Source organism: Rhagoletis pomonella, unplaced genomic scaffold, assembly GCF_013731165.1.
Source record: "Rhagoletis pomonella isolate Grant_MI unplaced genomic scaffold, Rhpom_1.0 Rhpom_scaffold_00004, whole genome shotgun sequence".
Taxonomy (NCBI): Eukaryota; Metazoa; Arthropoda; class Insecta; order Diptera; family Tephritidae; genus Rhagoletis; species Rhagoletis pomonella.
Window position 1 is genome coordinate 7,860,235 of NW_023458558.1, and position 13,697 is coordinate 7,873,931.

The window sequence follows — 13,697 nt, forward strand, 5'->3', positions numbered from 1 at the left end:
TGTGTATGCGAGTTATTCAACGTCCACTGTGTGTTCAGCGTATGAGCGTTTAGGAAAGGATTGGCGCTTGAGTGCAAGAAAAGAAGTGGCAAAGCACTGCACTGATTTAGTGGCAGAAAAGTCAAGGCCTCTTCTGTAACCAAAACACCGACTGATTTTTGAAGGTTAAGAAAACAGGGAAAGGAAACCAAAAAAAAGGACAAAAAATTAAATAGAAATGTAAAATAAGAAGAGCTTGGTGGTGGACGCATACGACAGACAAAACACAATTATAATTATTAACTGACAAACAAAAAATATTTAATATTTATAGTAAGCGGTTAATGTCATATCGCTCATTTACTAAAAGGCTGTCACAGCAGAAGGGAATATGCATCTGCATTTTCAGCATTTTATGAGTAAATTGAAAATTTCAAACGCTTCTACTGAAAACTTCCGTTTTTTGAGTTGTGACAGTCTTTTAGTAAATGAACGATATGTACATATGTACGTATGTATGTGTGTATTTGGAACTAAATGAACATGCTTTCATGATACTTTTGTTCTGCGATGTCTTAACAATCTCCTTACATATTAATTTGTTTATGTTTGTTTTAAGTTTATGGAGCCATGTTAGGATTTGATTTTCTCTGCACAAGTGGGAGTGGTGTGTATGTGTATTTATGGTTTTTATAAAGAATAATGTATAATTTATATAGATAGCATTTTTGTTATTATTTTATTCGTATAATACATAATGTGCTTATGTATGACACCCTAAACGTATTTTAGTTTATTAACTAAATTATATGTGTTTATATTACAACAAAACTAGTGAAAACATACATACAATTTAATGATTATTCTTATGTCTAATTTTCCTTTTTAAGTTTTTTTTTAATTTTTGTTTACTAAAGCGCAAAACTCAAATTTAACCGGCAAAATTTAACTCTATTGGAGAATGTTGAACGAGTTATTGAAGTTGGGGTGAAGATCAAAAAACAAAAAAAAAAAAAACTTTAAACACGCACAAAGGGAATGAGTTGGAATGAATGAGTCGTTGTTGAAATTAATTTTTTTATTTTTTTCTCAATAAAATAACTTTCTCCTAATTTTCTGTGCTGTGAATATGATATAGAATCGATTGTTTCCATTTAGTTTTATTTGGGTGCAAAGTTGTTTTCTTAGCAATAGGGAATTTTAAAGTAATTTCACACGTTTATTTGTTCTATGCTTATACAAATTAGTCTCACAGTTTTTTCTCACCCGCAGCACTTTAATTTATTCGAAAAAACCCTTATTTATAATAAATAAAACACATTTGACATTCTTTATGAATAGTTTTATTTTCTATAAATAAGGCACTCATTCCGCCTATGCCTGACCGAAAAGGTTACGACACAAATTCGCAGTGAAGCAAGTTTTATGTTTCGAGTTTACAAGAACATTTTAATGGAAGTTTGTTTTAACTAAATAATTCAAATGTTGTTTTAACAAAAACTGATGACATTGAAAATACATTTTAAACATTAATGTGAGCAACTAAAGTGAAAGCAAATAAATTATCAAAGTAACAAAAACAGATAGAAAACCACTCAATTATTTTTTAAATGTTGTAAGTGAATTTTATATGGTTTTTGTGTTTGAAGACTACCGAAAACAACAGCTGTGACAGTGGACAGCGCATACATGTGTAGCATAAGAGGGAAATGGCTTATTTGTATACTTAAGACTTTTTCCTATAATTATCATGTGCGTATTTGTATGTATGTATATTCTAAACACCACTTGCATTAAAACATGTACATAAATAGTTGTGTATTTGTGTTTTTCTGGTTATTCACATTAATATGCGTGTGTTAATCAATCGCAAAACACTCATTTACAAATACTAAAATTTAGACATTATGCATTTCAAAAATCTGCCCATTCCATTGGAAGTAGTTTTTTTCTATGAATTTTAAATTTTAGAATTTCTACTGTTATGTATTCACGATTTATGATTTGTAATGCAGCATGTACATATATATATATATATATATATATTAGGGTGTATGCTATAATTGTTGTTGCATTGTATTATTCATACAAATTTATTTGAAAATGCTTCTCTAAAACTCGGTTCATTGTGAATATGTATGTGATCGTGGCGGCGTGTGCGTATGCGGGTGCCAGTTCTGAAGGCCTGGGCATAATTGGCACACTGAAGTGGTCTACTAAAGCGTAGTGGCACTCGGGGAAAATTTTAACTATTTTTGATCTTCCACACAAAAACTCACCTCAGTTTACAGGCGCTATTCAATTACTTCTTTCCTTTAAAATGCAAGAATTTTGTGCACAAAATTTTTCCTATTTTACTCATATACCTATACACTAGCAACACTAGTAGTGCCATGTTTCACCAAATGTATTACATTTACAACTCATTCCCTTCGCCTTTAAATTAGTCCGTTTATTTATATTCAAATTGATGCGCGAACTGTGCCGAGATTTTTAATTTCGCTATTGCTTAAAAGTTTTAATTGCGCCCGTAAATCTGCAACGCCTCTTGCAAAAGCTCATCATGCGCGTTGTTATAGCAAATCACATGTTTAAGAGAGAAAGAAATTCACGCATACGGATGATAGCTGGTTGCGAAATAAATAGGTTTTCCGCGTAGTATGTTCCTCTATTAAGCTGATTTTAAATTTCAAATAACTCACTGCAATTGGGCTTTTACAAAGATGTTTAAGCAATAGCGATTTCAATTCTCATCGCAGGCACATAATGATTTAATACCGTGGCGTTTGTTTTTTGTAATTTTATTTTTTTTTTTTTTTTTTTTTTTAATTTTTGTTTTTTGAAAATAATTTCGTTGCCTTCTTTAAATTAAATTTAGCATTGCAACGGCAACGACGAAGACGACAATTTTTATTTACTATTACACTTTGTTAGTGTATAAAGTAAATATATGTATGAAGTGTGTTTTCTTTCATCTTTCGATTGCCCACTTATTTGAATTTTATTAATTTGATGTGTTTCTCTTAATAAGATTTGTATGCACTCCAACATTTCCTCAACTCCGTTTTTCCACTCATACAATATTTATGTATATATGCATTTATAATTCGACAAAATTTATTTAATTAGTATTTTGCGAATTTAATTTCATTTTATTTATTCTCTAGTAGATTACGCGTTATATACTTGTATGTAGTATGTATTTATGTATAATTATTTATGTATGCATGTTTAGTTTGTTATAATTTTGTCTGTCGTCCATCCATCAGCAGTGTCCGTATTAACAATCAACACCAAAAAAAAAAAAATCCATACAATTTCTTACGTTCGCATTCTTCTGTAACTTGCTGTTGCTACTTGTTTTTTGTTACAATGGCAGACTGCAGTTTGTTGTTATCGATAATTATTTGATCATGTTTATTGTATTTCTGTTACACCTATGGTTGTAATTGTTTTTGTTGTTGTTGCAGCTGCTGGTGTGTACGAGTCTGAACGCCACGACACTGGCTACTGCAAATTTATTTTATGGCTATTTCTTTTACAAATTGTTGTTGTAATGTGTTGAAGACATTGTTGCGAATGTTTTAATAATTGATTCTGCAGCCGCTGCGGCCGCTGCTGCTGCTGCCGCTGCGGCTGCGGCTGCTGCATTAGTAGCGTAATTTTGCTATGCCATACGTGGCTTCTTCTGATGCGGCGACTCTTCCTCTTCTTCTTCTTCGTAGTCGTCCTCATCACCAGAGTCACTTTCATAGTCGACAAGACCCTGTAAATTAAGCAAATATCGATATACCAGAGATTATTTAATGCGAAAGACTGCGATGTCTCTATCTGACTTTTTGATGCAAGTCGAATTCTGATTTACAGCTTAATACCGCACATAAGTTATGTGACCCCCCCAATGACTTTAATAGCTATGCTATTTGGAATACCGTGGCCGCCGTAGCCGAGTATTTAAAGGTGTGTTTTATTGTAACAACATACAAGTTCCCCAAATAGCTTTTGGGGGGAACGTTGCTGAAGTGACAGTCGTTGTCCAAATATAAATCTGGGTCGCTCCAGTTACGTAGACCAGACTGTCGTGAGAATGTTAGTGGTTAGCGGTGCCTACTTCTGCTCGGTAAGACCAAGGTTCGATACCTGGTCCGAGGAACATCTAAAAATAGAAACGGTTTTTTCTATAAGTAGCTGTCGCCTCTCGGCACCTCGGAAAGAAAGTTTCCCATAAAAAAAAAACCATCCGCCGGTTTGAAGCGGCGAAAAACTCTAGGTCCCTCCATTTGTGGAACAAGATCAAGACGCACAAAACCACTTTGGAGGAGAAGCTTGGCCAAGCACTTAACAAAAATGTCGGCGCCAAATATTTGGATACTGTAGTTTATTATATTTCTCGCCTACCTTTTTCAAAATACTCTCCCCAGTGACGACGGTCGAAATAGCTCCTTCTTTGCCGTTGCCGCTGCCCATATTATCGACGCTATCGTTGTGCTTCACAACATTTAGCGCCAAAGTGTCCGCGGCATTGGCGGCTGCTGCCAAATTCGCCGCAGTTACTACTCCTCCACCACCAGCACCAGCCATATTAGGTGTCACACCAGTTACCGTGGCCGCCACAGCTGCCGCTGCAGCGGCTGCCACCGCAGCGACGGCATCACTCGATGCAATCGATGTTAGTAGCTGTGAAGCAGCTGCTGCAGCGGCAGCCGCCGACTCTGACAAAGCGGTCGATGTGGATGGCGCCGCTATCGATGCTGATGACAACGATTGCGATTGCAGAGCTGTAACCGCTGACGATGGTGATGCTGTGACGGCAGTTGATGATGAAGTGGCGGCACCGGCCAATGCTAATTCTTGATGTTGTGGTACAATGGAAACCAAATGCTGCCGCAGTTCTACAATATCGGGATCTTCGTGCGAACGCTCTGCATGCTGATGCTGGTGATGATGTTGGTTCTGCGCTTCTAAATGCGCGGCACTAGCTGCCGATGTGCTAGCTACACCAGCCGCAGCAGCCGCTGCTGCTGCGACCAATGTGCTATTTAGATTTAGCTGTTGTTGCTGTTGCTGGAAATTGTGTAGTGCCGTTTGCTGTTGGTGGTGGAGCGCTATATTGGCGGCCACAGCAGCTGCGCCTAGATGCGCCTGTGTAGCAGCAGCGGCAGACTGTGAATGGTCAATGCTACTACCGCTATTGGACGCATTTGAAACCACATCACTGAGACTCACACCGCTGATGGATGAGACCCCACCGATGCCACTAACTCCCACAGCCGGTGTCAATGTCGTTGAAGTGGTCGTTGTGGAGCTTAAACTATTCACGCTGCTACTGCTGCCGAGCAGACCGCCTTGAGGTGGCGACTTTTGTTGAATCGATGATTGCTGCTGCGACGGAGATTGTGAAGGGCCATTCTTTTCGGTAACGGCTGCAAATGCCAAAGAAATATGTTCAAAATGGGAGAAGAAAGTTAGAAAAATGTAGGGACTAGAAAACTTACATTTCATAACGCTGTTGTAGGTATCATATTCGTCGGCGAAATCTTCCTCCTCATTAAACCACATTTCCTCTTCGTCGTCCATTTGTCGCGGATCTCGGCGGAAGCGACTACGTATAATTGGTATGCCGCTACATTATTTACGTATAAAAAAAAAACAACGTACGTTAGTATGCTTGAATGATCAAATGTAGACTTTTATTTAAAATATGACCACTTACGTATCCAGCGACATCTTGTCGCGATCCTTTATTCGGTCTTGATACTGGTCGTACCGATTTTTGAGATATTTAAATGTTTGCACATATTCGATTTCATCAAATATTTTGCTGAAATTCTCCACGAAGTAGACGCAAAGTGTTTTGATGTCTTCAAGTTTCACGAACTCAAAAAGTTCCAATATAGCCGATTCGAGTAAATTATATCTGCCATTGTTTCTAATGAATGCGTCAACAACTGGTGCGAATAAGTTTCCTTTAACTATATGCCTGTTTAAAAAATAATAATTGTTATATGTAGGGCTCGGAATGTCATGCACTCAAAATACAAAAATATGCCCTATAAACGAGTAAAATATGCGATTAAAAATATTTGCCTAACATTTTTTGCGGATACAAATATAAAAAGCACATGTATTATAACAAGAAAATAATGAAAACAATTCACTTGAAAATACAATACATATGTATGTATGTATTAACATATGTGACACGTAAAGTTAAAAGGGACCTACGGTCAGAAAAAATCGGTTTTCACCTTTTCATCGACTCTTATAGTAAACGGGCCGCTCTTTCCAATGCAATAAATAGTTTTTTCACAATTTTACTTTAAAGTTAGGTACTTTCAAAAAAAAAAAAGTAGAAAAAAATCAAATCTGACAAACTATTCTGAAATTAATTTAATTCGCTTGAAACTCGTTACTCGGGGGGTTTTTGGGGTCGCTGATTACGAATCCGATGTTAGTTTTTCAAAATTCGGTGTCAACGACATTTTTGAGTTTCACATGAATCCGAAAAAATTTTAAATTTTTCCGCCATTTTGAATTTTAAAAAACGAACATCGGATTCGTAATCAGCGACACCAAAAACCCCCGAGTAACGAGTTTCAAGCGATTCCGATCAATTTTTAAAAAAGTCATTCGCCATATTGGATCCGCCATTTTGAATTTTAGAAAACTAACATCGCATTCGTAATCAGCGACACCAAAAACACCCGAGTGAGGAGTTTCAATCCATTAAAACGCTCAGAAGCATCAAAATCAACTTGGTAAACTTTAAAGTCGTTTTTCTCGAAACCTTTTTTTCTGAGCGTAGGTCCCTTTTAACTTTACGTGTCACATATGTATAAAATTAATTTATAATCAAGCAGATAGCTGCAATCGCGTGTAAATAGAAACATTGACAGCTTAATAGTTGTTCCGATGAATGTTTGGTTGGCTTAATGGGATTGTCACCCTGGTGACAAGCAACCACAACCATTTGGCGGCTTTAATAAATTTTAGTACACATTACGACTGGTTTTCACTGTCATATTTTGAAATCAAAATTTGGCGACATATTTTGAGACAACTTTATCTTTTTTATCCATACCTTTACCGATGATATTATGGACCAAAAACTGACAGATCACCGATTTCGCAGCCCATGTACCCGGCTAAAGACCTATCCTGATTCAAATCAATCGATAAACCTAATTTTTAATCCCATTTGACAATATGTTTTCACTACTTTCGGCAGTAAGTTTGTAGGTATCTTCTTTGCACATTCCTAAGAGAACTTTGCTTTTTAAGTGGGTCGTAGGACACCAAGAACAGCCGAGTAATCCTGTACGATCCTGTACGGTTCCACCTCTGCTTGGCCTTCAAGTGATAAATTTCGGTAATTTTTGCATGGGACACATTCACTGCGGATCCGCACGTTGCTAGTTCGTCCGCTGAATGGTTTTCGTAATTGTCTCTATGTCCCGGGACCCATATTAGGGTAATTTCGTATTGATCAGAGATATAGACTAGCTCTCTTCCAGTCCTCCACTGTTTGAGATCTAACAGAGGTACAAGGAAGTGCCTTAAAGGCTGCTTGGTTAACCGAGAAGATATTTGGAAAAAAATTATGGGTAATTTTTTTGATAATTTTTTGTTTTTTTGTAAAATACAGCACACATTAGCATCGTTCTATAAATAAATAGCGTGGACATTGCTGAGGTTTTTTAGAGTGATCATGCGGCTTGCCATGGCATTACGAAAAAGGTTCGTTTTTGTAAAATCTGTGAACCCGATCGAAAATCCCGCAGTCCGAAGAAAGTGCCTCAAGTTTTACGACGCCCATTTCTTGGCAAACTAGTCACAGTTTAGGCACAAAACTCATTGAATCAATGGTTTAGACGCCAAAAAATTAATACAGTTTTAGAGACGTGTAAAGAAGATGGGTCTGGTGAAATATAAAATATTTCTACGGGGCAGCACATTGAACTTTTAAAAACAGCGGTACAATCTAAACTAATATATTATCAATGAATCTTATTTAAAGATTCATAAAAACGAAAAGAATATTTTAAATTATGCGATATAAAAGGTTACAAACTTTACTTTCAGTCAAAAGGGATGTCAAATTTATGGTTATAGTCCTCGGAAGGTCTACGTTATTTATGCTCCGACTTATTCTCTTGGACTCGTAAAAGAAATTATTTTATAAACGGCGGTGCTTATTTTGAAACAGAAGTTACCGACTTTGAAAATAAACTTACTTTAAAGACACGTTAAGAAGAAGTTCAACAAATTTACTTAATATGTGTCGCAAAGCACCCTGGGTATTATATATATATTTATTTTTTTATTTTTTTATTACTATTGATTTCATTTCATTTTTCTTTTTACGTATTTTTTCTTTGTGTCACTTTACGGTATTTGAACATTGTTCCACATTACTTACCTATTATAAAACTCGTCTTTAAGTGCAATAATTTTCCTTAAAAGTCTAAGTGCGCCAAGTACGAGGAACGTATGTGTGCTTTTCATCAGTACAAGTATTCTCTTTAGGAGATCCTTTTGTATGATAAAGTTTTTAATATGATAAGTATGATGTTCCACACAAAATGACAATATATCCAAGACAATGCCAAGCAATTGTGCGGTTTGGTAGTCTTCACTATCTGGACGATCACCGATTGTGTTAACAAGCAGGGGAGCTGGGCAACATGACAAAATGAAAGCAATTAGTTTAGTTACCTCTGTATTTAGTTGTAATCATTATGAGTGCTCCTTCCACTTACCAATCAGCGTTTGTATGCTATGCTTGTAGAAAAAATTCAAAAAGTCTGCCTTTTCAGTTAGCATACTTTCTGGCTCCAATAAAATTTTAATAATGCCCATTAATTGCACTGCAACTCCAAGCTCTGGCTCTGAATCGCTTAACATTTGTTCAATAGCTATGTTCAACAGCATACGATCCTATGCAATACAAAGAACAAGCACGAGGTATAAGTGAATTAGCGTTCTTAAATTTATAACTTATAATTTTATGTAAGCAACTTACCCCCTCTGTGCGGCTGACCTGCTGTAGTGTGTAATTGCGCACCACCAACGGTGAGAACTCCACAATCGCTGTAAGTATATCGATTGAAGCTGCCTTCGTCTTCTCATCGTTCATTACCAATGTGATCTCGAGGGCTTGCAATATTCCTAAACAAGTGAGTGTCTTATAGAAAGAGTCTTTGCCCTGTGGTTGTAGGTTCTGTGCATAGTTGCAAAATTCCTTTAGGAATAGCACAATATCGCGACGCTTGGCATCGCTGGTGCTCGGATCTGTTAAAAGTGTAAACATATCGACCAGGAAGCGCTCATCCTCTTGTATAAGTGTTACGATTTCCACTTTGTTAAAGAATATAAAACTGGATAGCGTGTTCAACATGTTGTCTTCGACAAACACTGACGGTGTTGGCAATATAATATCTTGTATGTATTGTACACGGAACGTTTGGTGAATTTTAGCGAGCAGATCTTGATTTTTAATCGGTACTGCTTCGCGGAACTTGGCCCATTGTTTTAAATACTGACGATGCTTCTTTGGTTGGGTGGAACTCGGATCATATTCTAGGCAGCCAACCACATCGAAAATAGTATCTTCGGCAAACATAATTTCGAACAATGCATTTTTGTTTAATAGAAATATGTTCTTGAAAATTTCGAAGAGGTGATGCAACCCCTCGGTATTGTCGAGATCCTCGCAAACATGGAACAGATTTAGCAACTTCTTAATATAGTTTTCCGATTCTAAAGCCATGGAAAGTTTCTCCTTTCGTAAAGGTGTTGTTAAACAATTTTGTATGGTCTCGGAAATCTCTTCCAGACGCGCCAGTTCACATGGGGGCAACTCTATGGGCGGTGCCGTGTCTGACATATCTTCGAAGCGCTCATCCTCGGATTCTTCAACGATATCTTGCGTTATCTCAACCGAAGGATCCTTACCTTGAACCTTTAATGACACAATTATGGATTTTGGGCGTAAAATAGCAATCTAACCCAAGTTTACAATACAAAACAATAGAATATTCAAAAACTACAGACCACACCGAATAGGGCAGATAGATATAGATAGATAGGTACCTCATGCACTGAAAGGTCAAGGAAGAATCATGAGGAAAACTTCCGAAAAATATCGAAAATGACTCGATAAATATCGCAACTTGGATAAATCCTGAAGCAATTTCGATAAATATCAAAACTATTTCGATAAATCTTGAAACAGTTCGAAATATATCGAAATATCATTAAAAAAAATACCGACAAAAATTTTAACTAAGTTTTTTTTTTAAATACAAAATTTGAATTTCTTTCAAGAAATCATATTCTACAATAAGAGACAACTCTATATATCTTCAAAAACACGGTATGACATTTTGATGCACTATTTTCGTATTCCTATAACTTTTATTTACAAGGTCAGTTAAATATGTAAATTTGCTGATTTAAATTAAACATATGTATATGCATGATAATGTAAAATAAAATTGTAGTAAATATGTACTAAGTGAGTTTTACCTGACAAATTTTCTCCCATATTTCATCGCAACCGGCCTTCTCTTGAAAGCTCAATGCCAAATCGAAATTGTCGCCTTCCGACCAAACGATCAATGTGTCCTGTTGTTTTTGGTAGGCGGTGTCGGGTTGAATTTTACTTTCCAAAAGTAAAGAACCATCCGATTCAGCACGCACCAACAATGAAATACCTTTTTTGTTGAAAGAAAATTATGCATATATGTATGTACAAATATACGTATTTTTAAATATCGCTAGCTTAAAGTGACGCTCCAGCCAAGAAATAATTCAACTCGGAACTCGGTAGCACAGAAAGTGGGAGGCTCTGCTATGGAAAGATCGAGTGAAGAAGAACTTGGCTTCATTTTGAAAAGAAGAAAAACTACTGGCTTACTTTATTGAACTCGGCCAAAATCGCTTAGGCTAAATCCAGTTTTTTCAAATTTTACAGGCGAGAATAAAAACCATTCAAACACTGATATCCGGAATCCAGCTTATATGCCCATTTTTCCATCATTCATCATTCCGGATTTTGACTCCATAAATTTTAATATGGGAAACTTAAAAAAATTTATTTTATTTTCATTATCAAATTTAATAATAAAAGTTAAAATGTGTCACATTTTTTTTGTGCGGAAAAAAGCTTTTCGCCATTAAGGGTAGTATACAGCTTTCAAGAAAAATCTAAGGAAATACTCATTATTTCTGTACCTTGAAGAGAATTGCGTTTGCTGTAAATGTTTTACCGGTAAATAAACAAATCAAGGCGAATTAGTATAACATCACTGAATACAAATGGTAAGAAATAAAACAGGTAGGTCGATCTTTTAGGAAACGATGCTCTTTTAATTGTTATTGCTTCTTGTATAAAAAAATGATTTTTTTTAGAAAAAGTGGACTTAGCAACTTTTCACTCTAAGCTAGCGATACGCATCTTGTATGCAGTAAGTAACAAGAACTTACCTTTAAGCCTGTCCACATAATTCGAAGATACATGGCCTGTGCCACGATCATCCCATTGTCGCTCTGCATTCAGAGCGTACAATTTAACGCGACGGCGGGTATCTGTAGTCATATTTTCCTCCAAAGTGACTACTCTTAATCTTTTTAGTTTTACTCTAAGCTTTCTTTTGAATATATTGTTGCCCCCAAATTCCAGTGCACGATCAGCAGCTATTCCGTACTTTTCAGTCTGCAACATAAAAATCTAGAGTTAACAACGCTATTAGGGCTACTGTGAGTATTCCTGTTAGTGCAGTACGTACACTTTGAAAGCTTTGTGTAGTAGTTATTCTCTCGCGCTGCTCAACTGGGGTGGTGTATGTACTGTGGCAGACAACCAACTATTAATTGGCGCGCAAGGCGGCTTATTCCCTCAGCTAGCGGACTGAAAAACTGTACGATGAATCGAGTTCCGTTAGTGAAAAAAATATATTCGATCAATAATTTTGGTGCTCATGCTTACGAAAGTTTTTTTTTTTATTGGTGTTTAAATTTATGATTCAAATCGCACATAATTTATTGAAATCATTGGTTTTAAACAATTATCCTTTGAGGGATATGCATTTGGGAGAAGCATTCGCGCTGCGAAATCATCTGTAAGTGAAAAGAAAGAGATATGGTTATTTCCAAGACGAATATAAAAAATATTTTATTTTGGGTTGTAGAAAGAAAAAAATAATATAAAATATTTAAAATCCAAAATACAATAACAATTGGTTCTACTTTTCATGTTGTGGTGTTTTCGTAGCAAAAGCTTGCAAAAAAACTTTCAGGGAAGGGGAAATTGAGACAGCAAAATATTGAGGAGAAGTTGCAAGTAAAATATATCCAGCAAAGTAGCTGTTAAACGTGGCAAGTGCTGGTCCTTTAAAAAAGTCTGTCAAACTCAAGAGTTTCTAAAAGTGATTGCAGGAGCAGTTGCACCTTGTATGTAAAGTGGCTTTTGAAAGCAGATTTTATTCCTGAAAGTCAAGCTTTCCGATACTCTTTTTTGTCTGTTGATACGGTGAATGCAGAAAATTCCACTTTCAACTATAGGTCAATTCAACAACTTTGCCAGTAAGTACTTGAAGCGAGAGCGTAAAAGAAAAATAGAGAGTAGAATTGAGAGGAAGAGAAAATTATTAGAAAAAGTTAATTTGTCTAATCTTTGCTAATTTGTCACAAATAAAAACCAAAGCCAATAAAAGAGGTTAAAGTTAAACTTTTATATTTTTAATATTTATAATGTATCGGAAACTATTTGACAGATCAGAAAAGTATTGATGCTAATTTAAAGATATTTTAAATACCGTTTACGCAACGTATATAGTATAACCCTTTTAAAAAGAAATTTTAATTAAACGCTATTTAAAAAATATACATACTTATATATTTTTTGGTTGTTCGGTATTTCTGGCTTAAACATATAAAAAAGAAAATTATGTACCCAAGTGAAGGACACCCTAATTACCCTTATTTTGAGATCATAAAAAAATAAAAAAAATTTTACTTTTTTTATTTTTTACTTTAGCCAAATAATTTTGGTAAAATTGAAATCGGCACAAAAAGTTTTATCGAGCCACATTTTTGGGTTTTGCATCGCTAAATTGTTCATATTCTAGACTTATTTGCACGGAACAACCTCCGACTATTTCTGACTAAATTTTGCAGTACGGGAACATTCTATCAAAGACACACACCAAGTTCGGTACAAAAGAGGGTTGCATTCCCATAAACTCCAAATAAAATTGGTGGTTAAGGAGAGTTTAACGAAATTTTTTTGTATGGCAAACTCCGAGTTTAAGAGCAGAGTTTAGCCTTAAACTCCAAGAGATAGATAATTATCCGTGGAATTTCGACAATAGCAACGCTAAATTTTCGTCGCCAAAATTTTCTAAATGAAAAACAGTACGCCTAAAAATATACAACATGAAAAAATAAGGGAGACAATGTATAATCAGACAATTCTGGCAGTATAGCGGGCATGAAACTAGATGTTGTTGTTTGTTAGGCGCGCCCGCTATTAATTTGCACATTCTTGGCGATCAAAATTAGCGATAATGACTTTCAGAATCCCACTGTAGGCTGTGAGTTCTTGCACGAGCAAGCTGTTACTTGTCAAATTTAGTTTACTATATGCGCTGCTGAAACAAAAAAAAATTGGTTTAGCAGTAAACGTTGTGTAGCTTTATATTTGTTGACACTTTTTT

At 35.7% G+C, this 13,697-nt stretch overlaps 1 protein-coding gene across 1 annotated transcript in view; it reads right to left on the bottom strand.

The window, feature by feature from the left end:
• Positions 1-716: 716 nt before the first annotated feature.
• Positions 717-13,697, bottom strand: part of LOC118736911 (serine/threonine-protein phosphatase 4 regulatory subunit 3) — a 53,593-nt gene continuing 40,612 nt past the window's right edge. The window contains exons 2-12 of the mRNA XM_036467044.1: positions 11,969-12,099; positions 11,769-11,898; positions 11,467-11,710; positions 10,507-10,694; positions 9,002-9,940; positions 8,739-8,916; positions 8,399-8,654; positions 5,693-5,959; positions 5,475-5,602; positions 4,378-5,402; positions 717-3,745 (exon numbers count right to left, since the gene is read on the bottom strand). Coding sequence (XP_036322937.1) covers positions 3,647-3,745; positions 4,378-5,402; positions 5,475-5,602; positions 5,693-5,959; positions 8,399-8,654; positions 8,739-8,916; positions 9,002-9,940; positions 10,507-10,694; positions 11,467-11,704 — 3,318 coding nt within the window. The 5' untranslated portion in view covers positions 11,705-11,710; positions 11,769-11,898; positions 11,969-12,099 and the 3' untranslated portion in view covers positions 717-3,646. The remainder of the gene's footprint in view (positions 3,746-4,377; positions 5,403-5,474; positions 5,603-5,692; positions 5,960-8,398; positions 8,655-8,738; positions 8,917-9,001; positions 9,941-10,506; positions 10,695-11,466; positions 11,711-11,768; positions 11,899-11,968; positions 12,100-13,697) is intronic.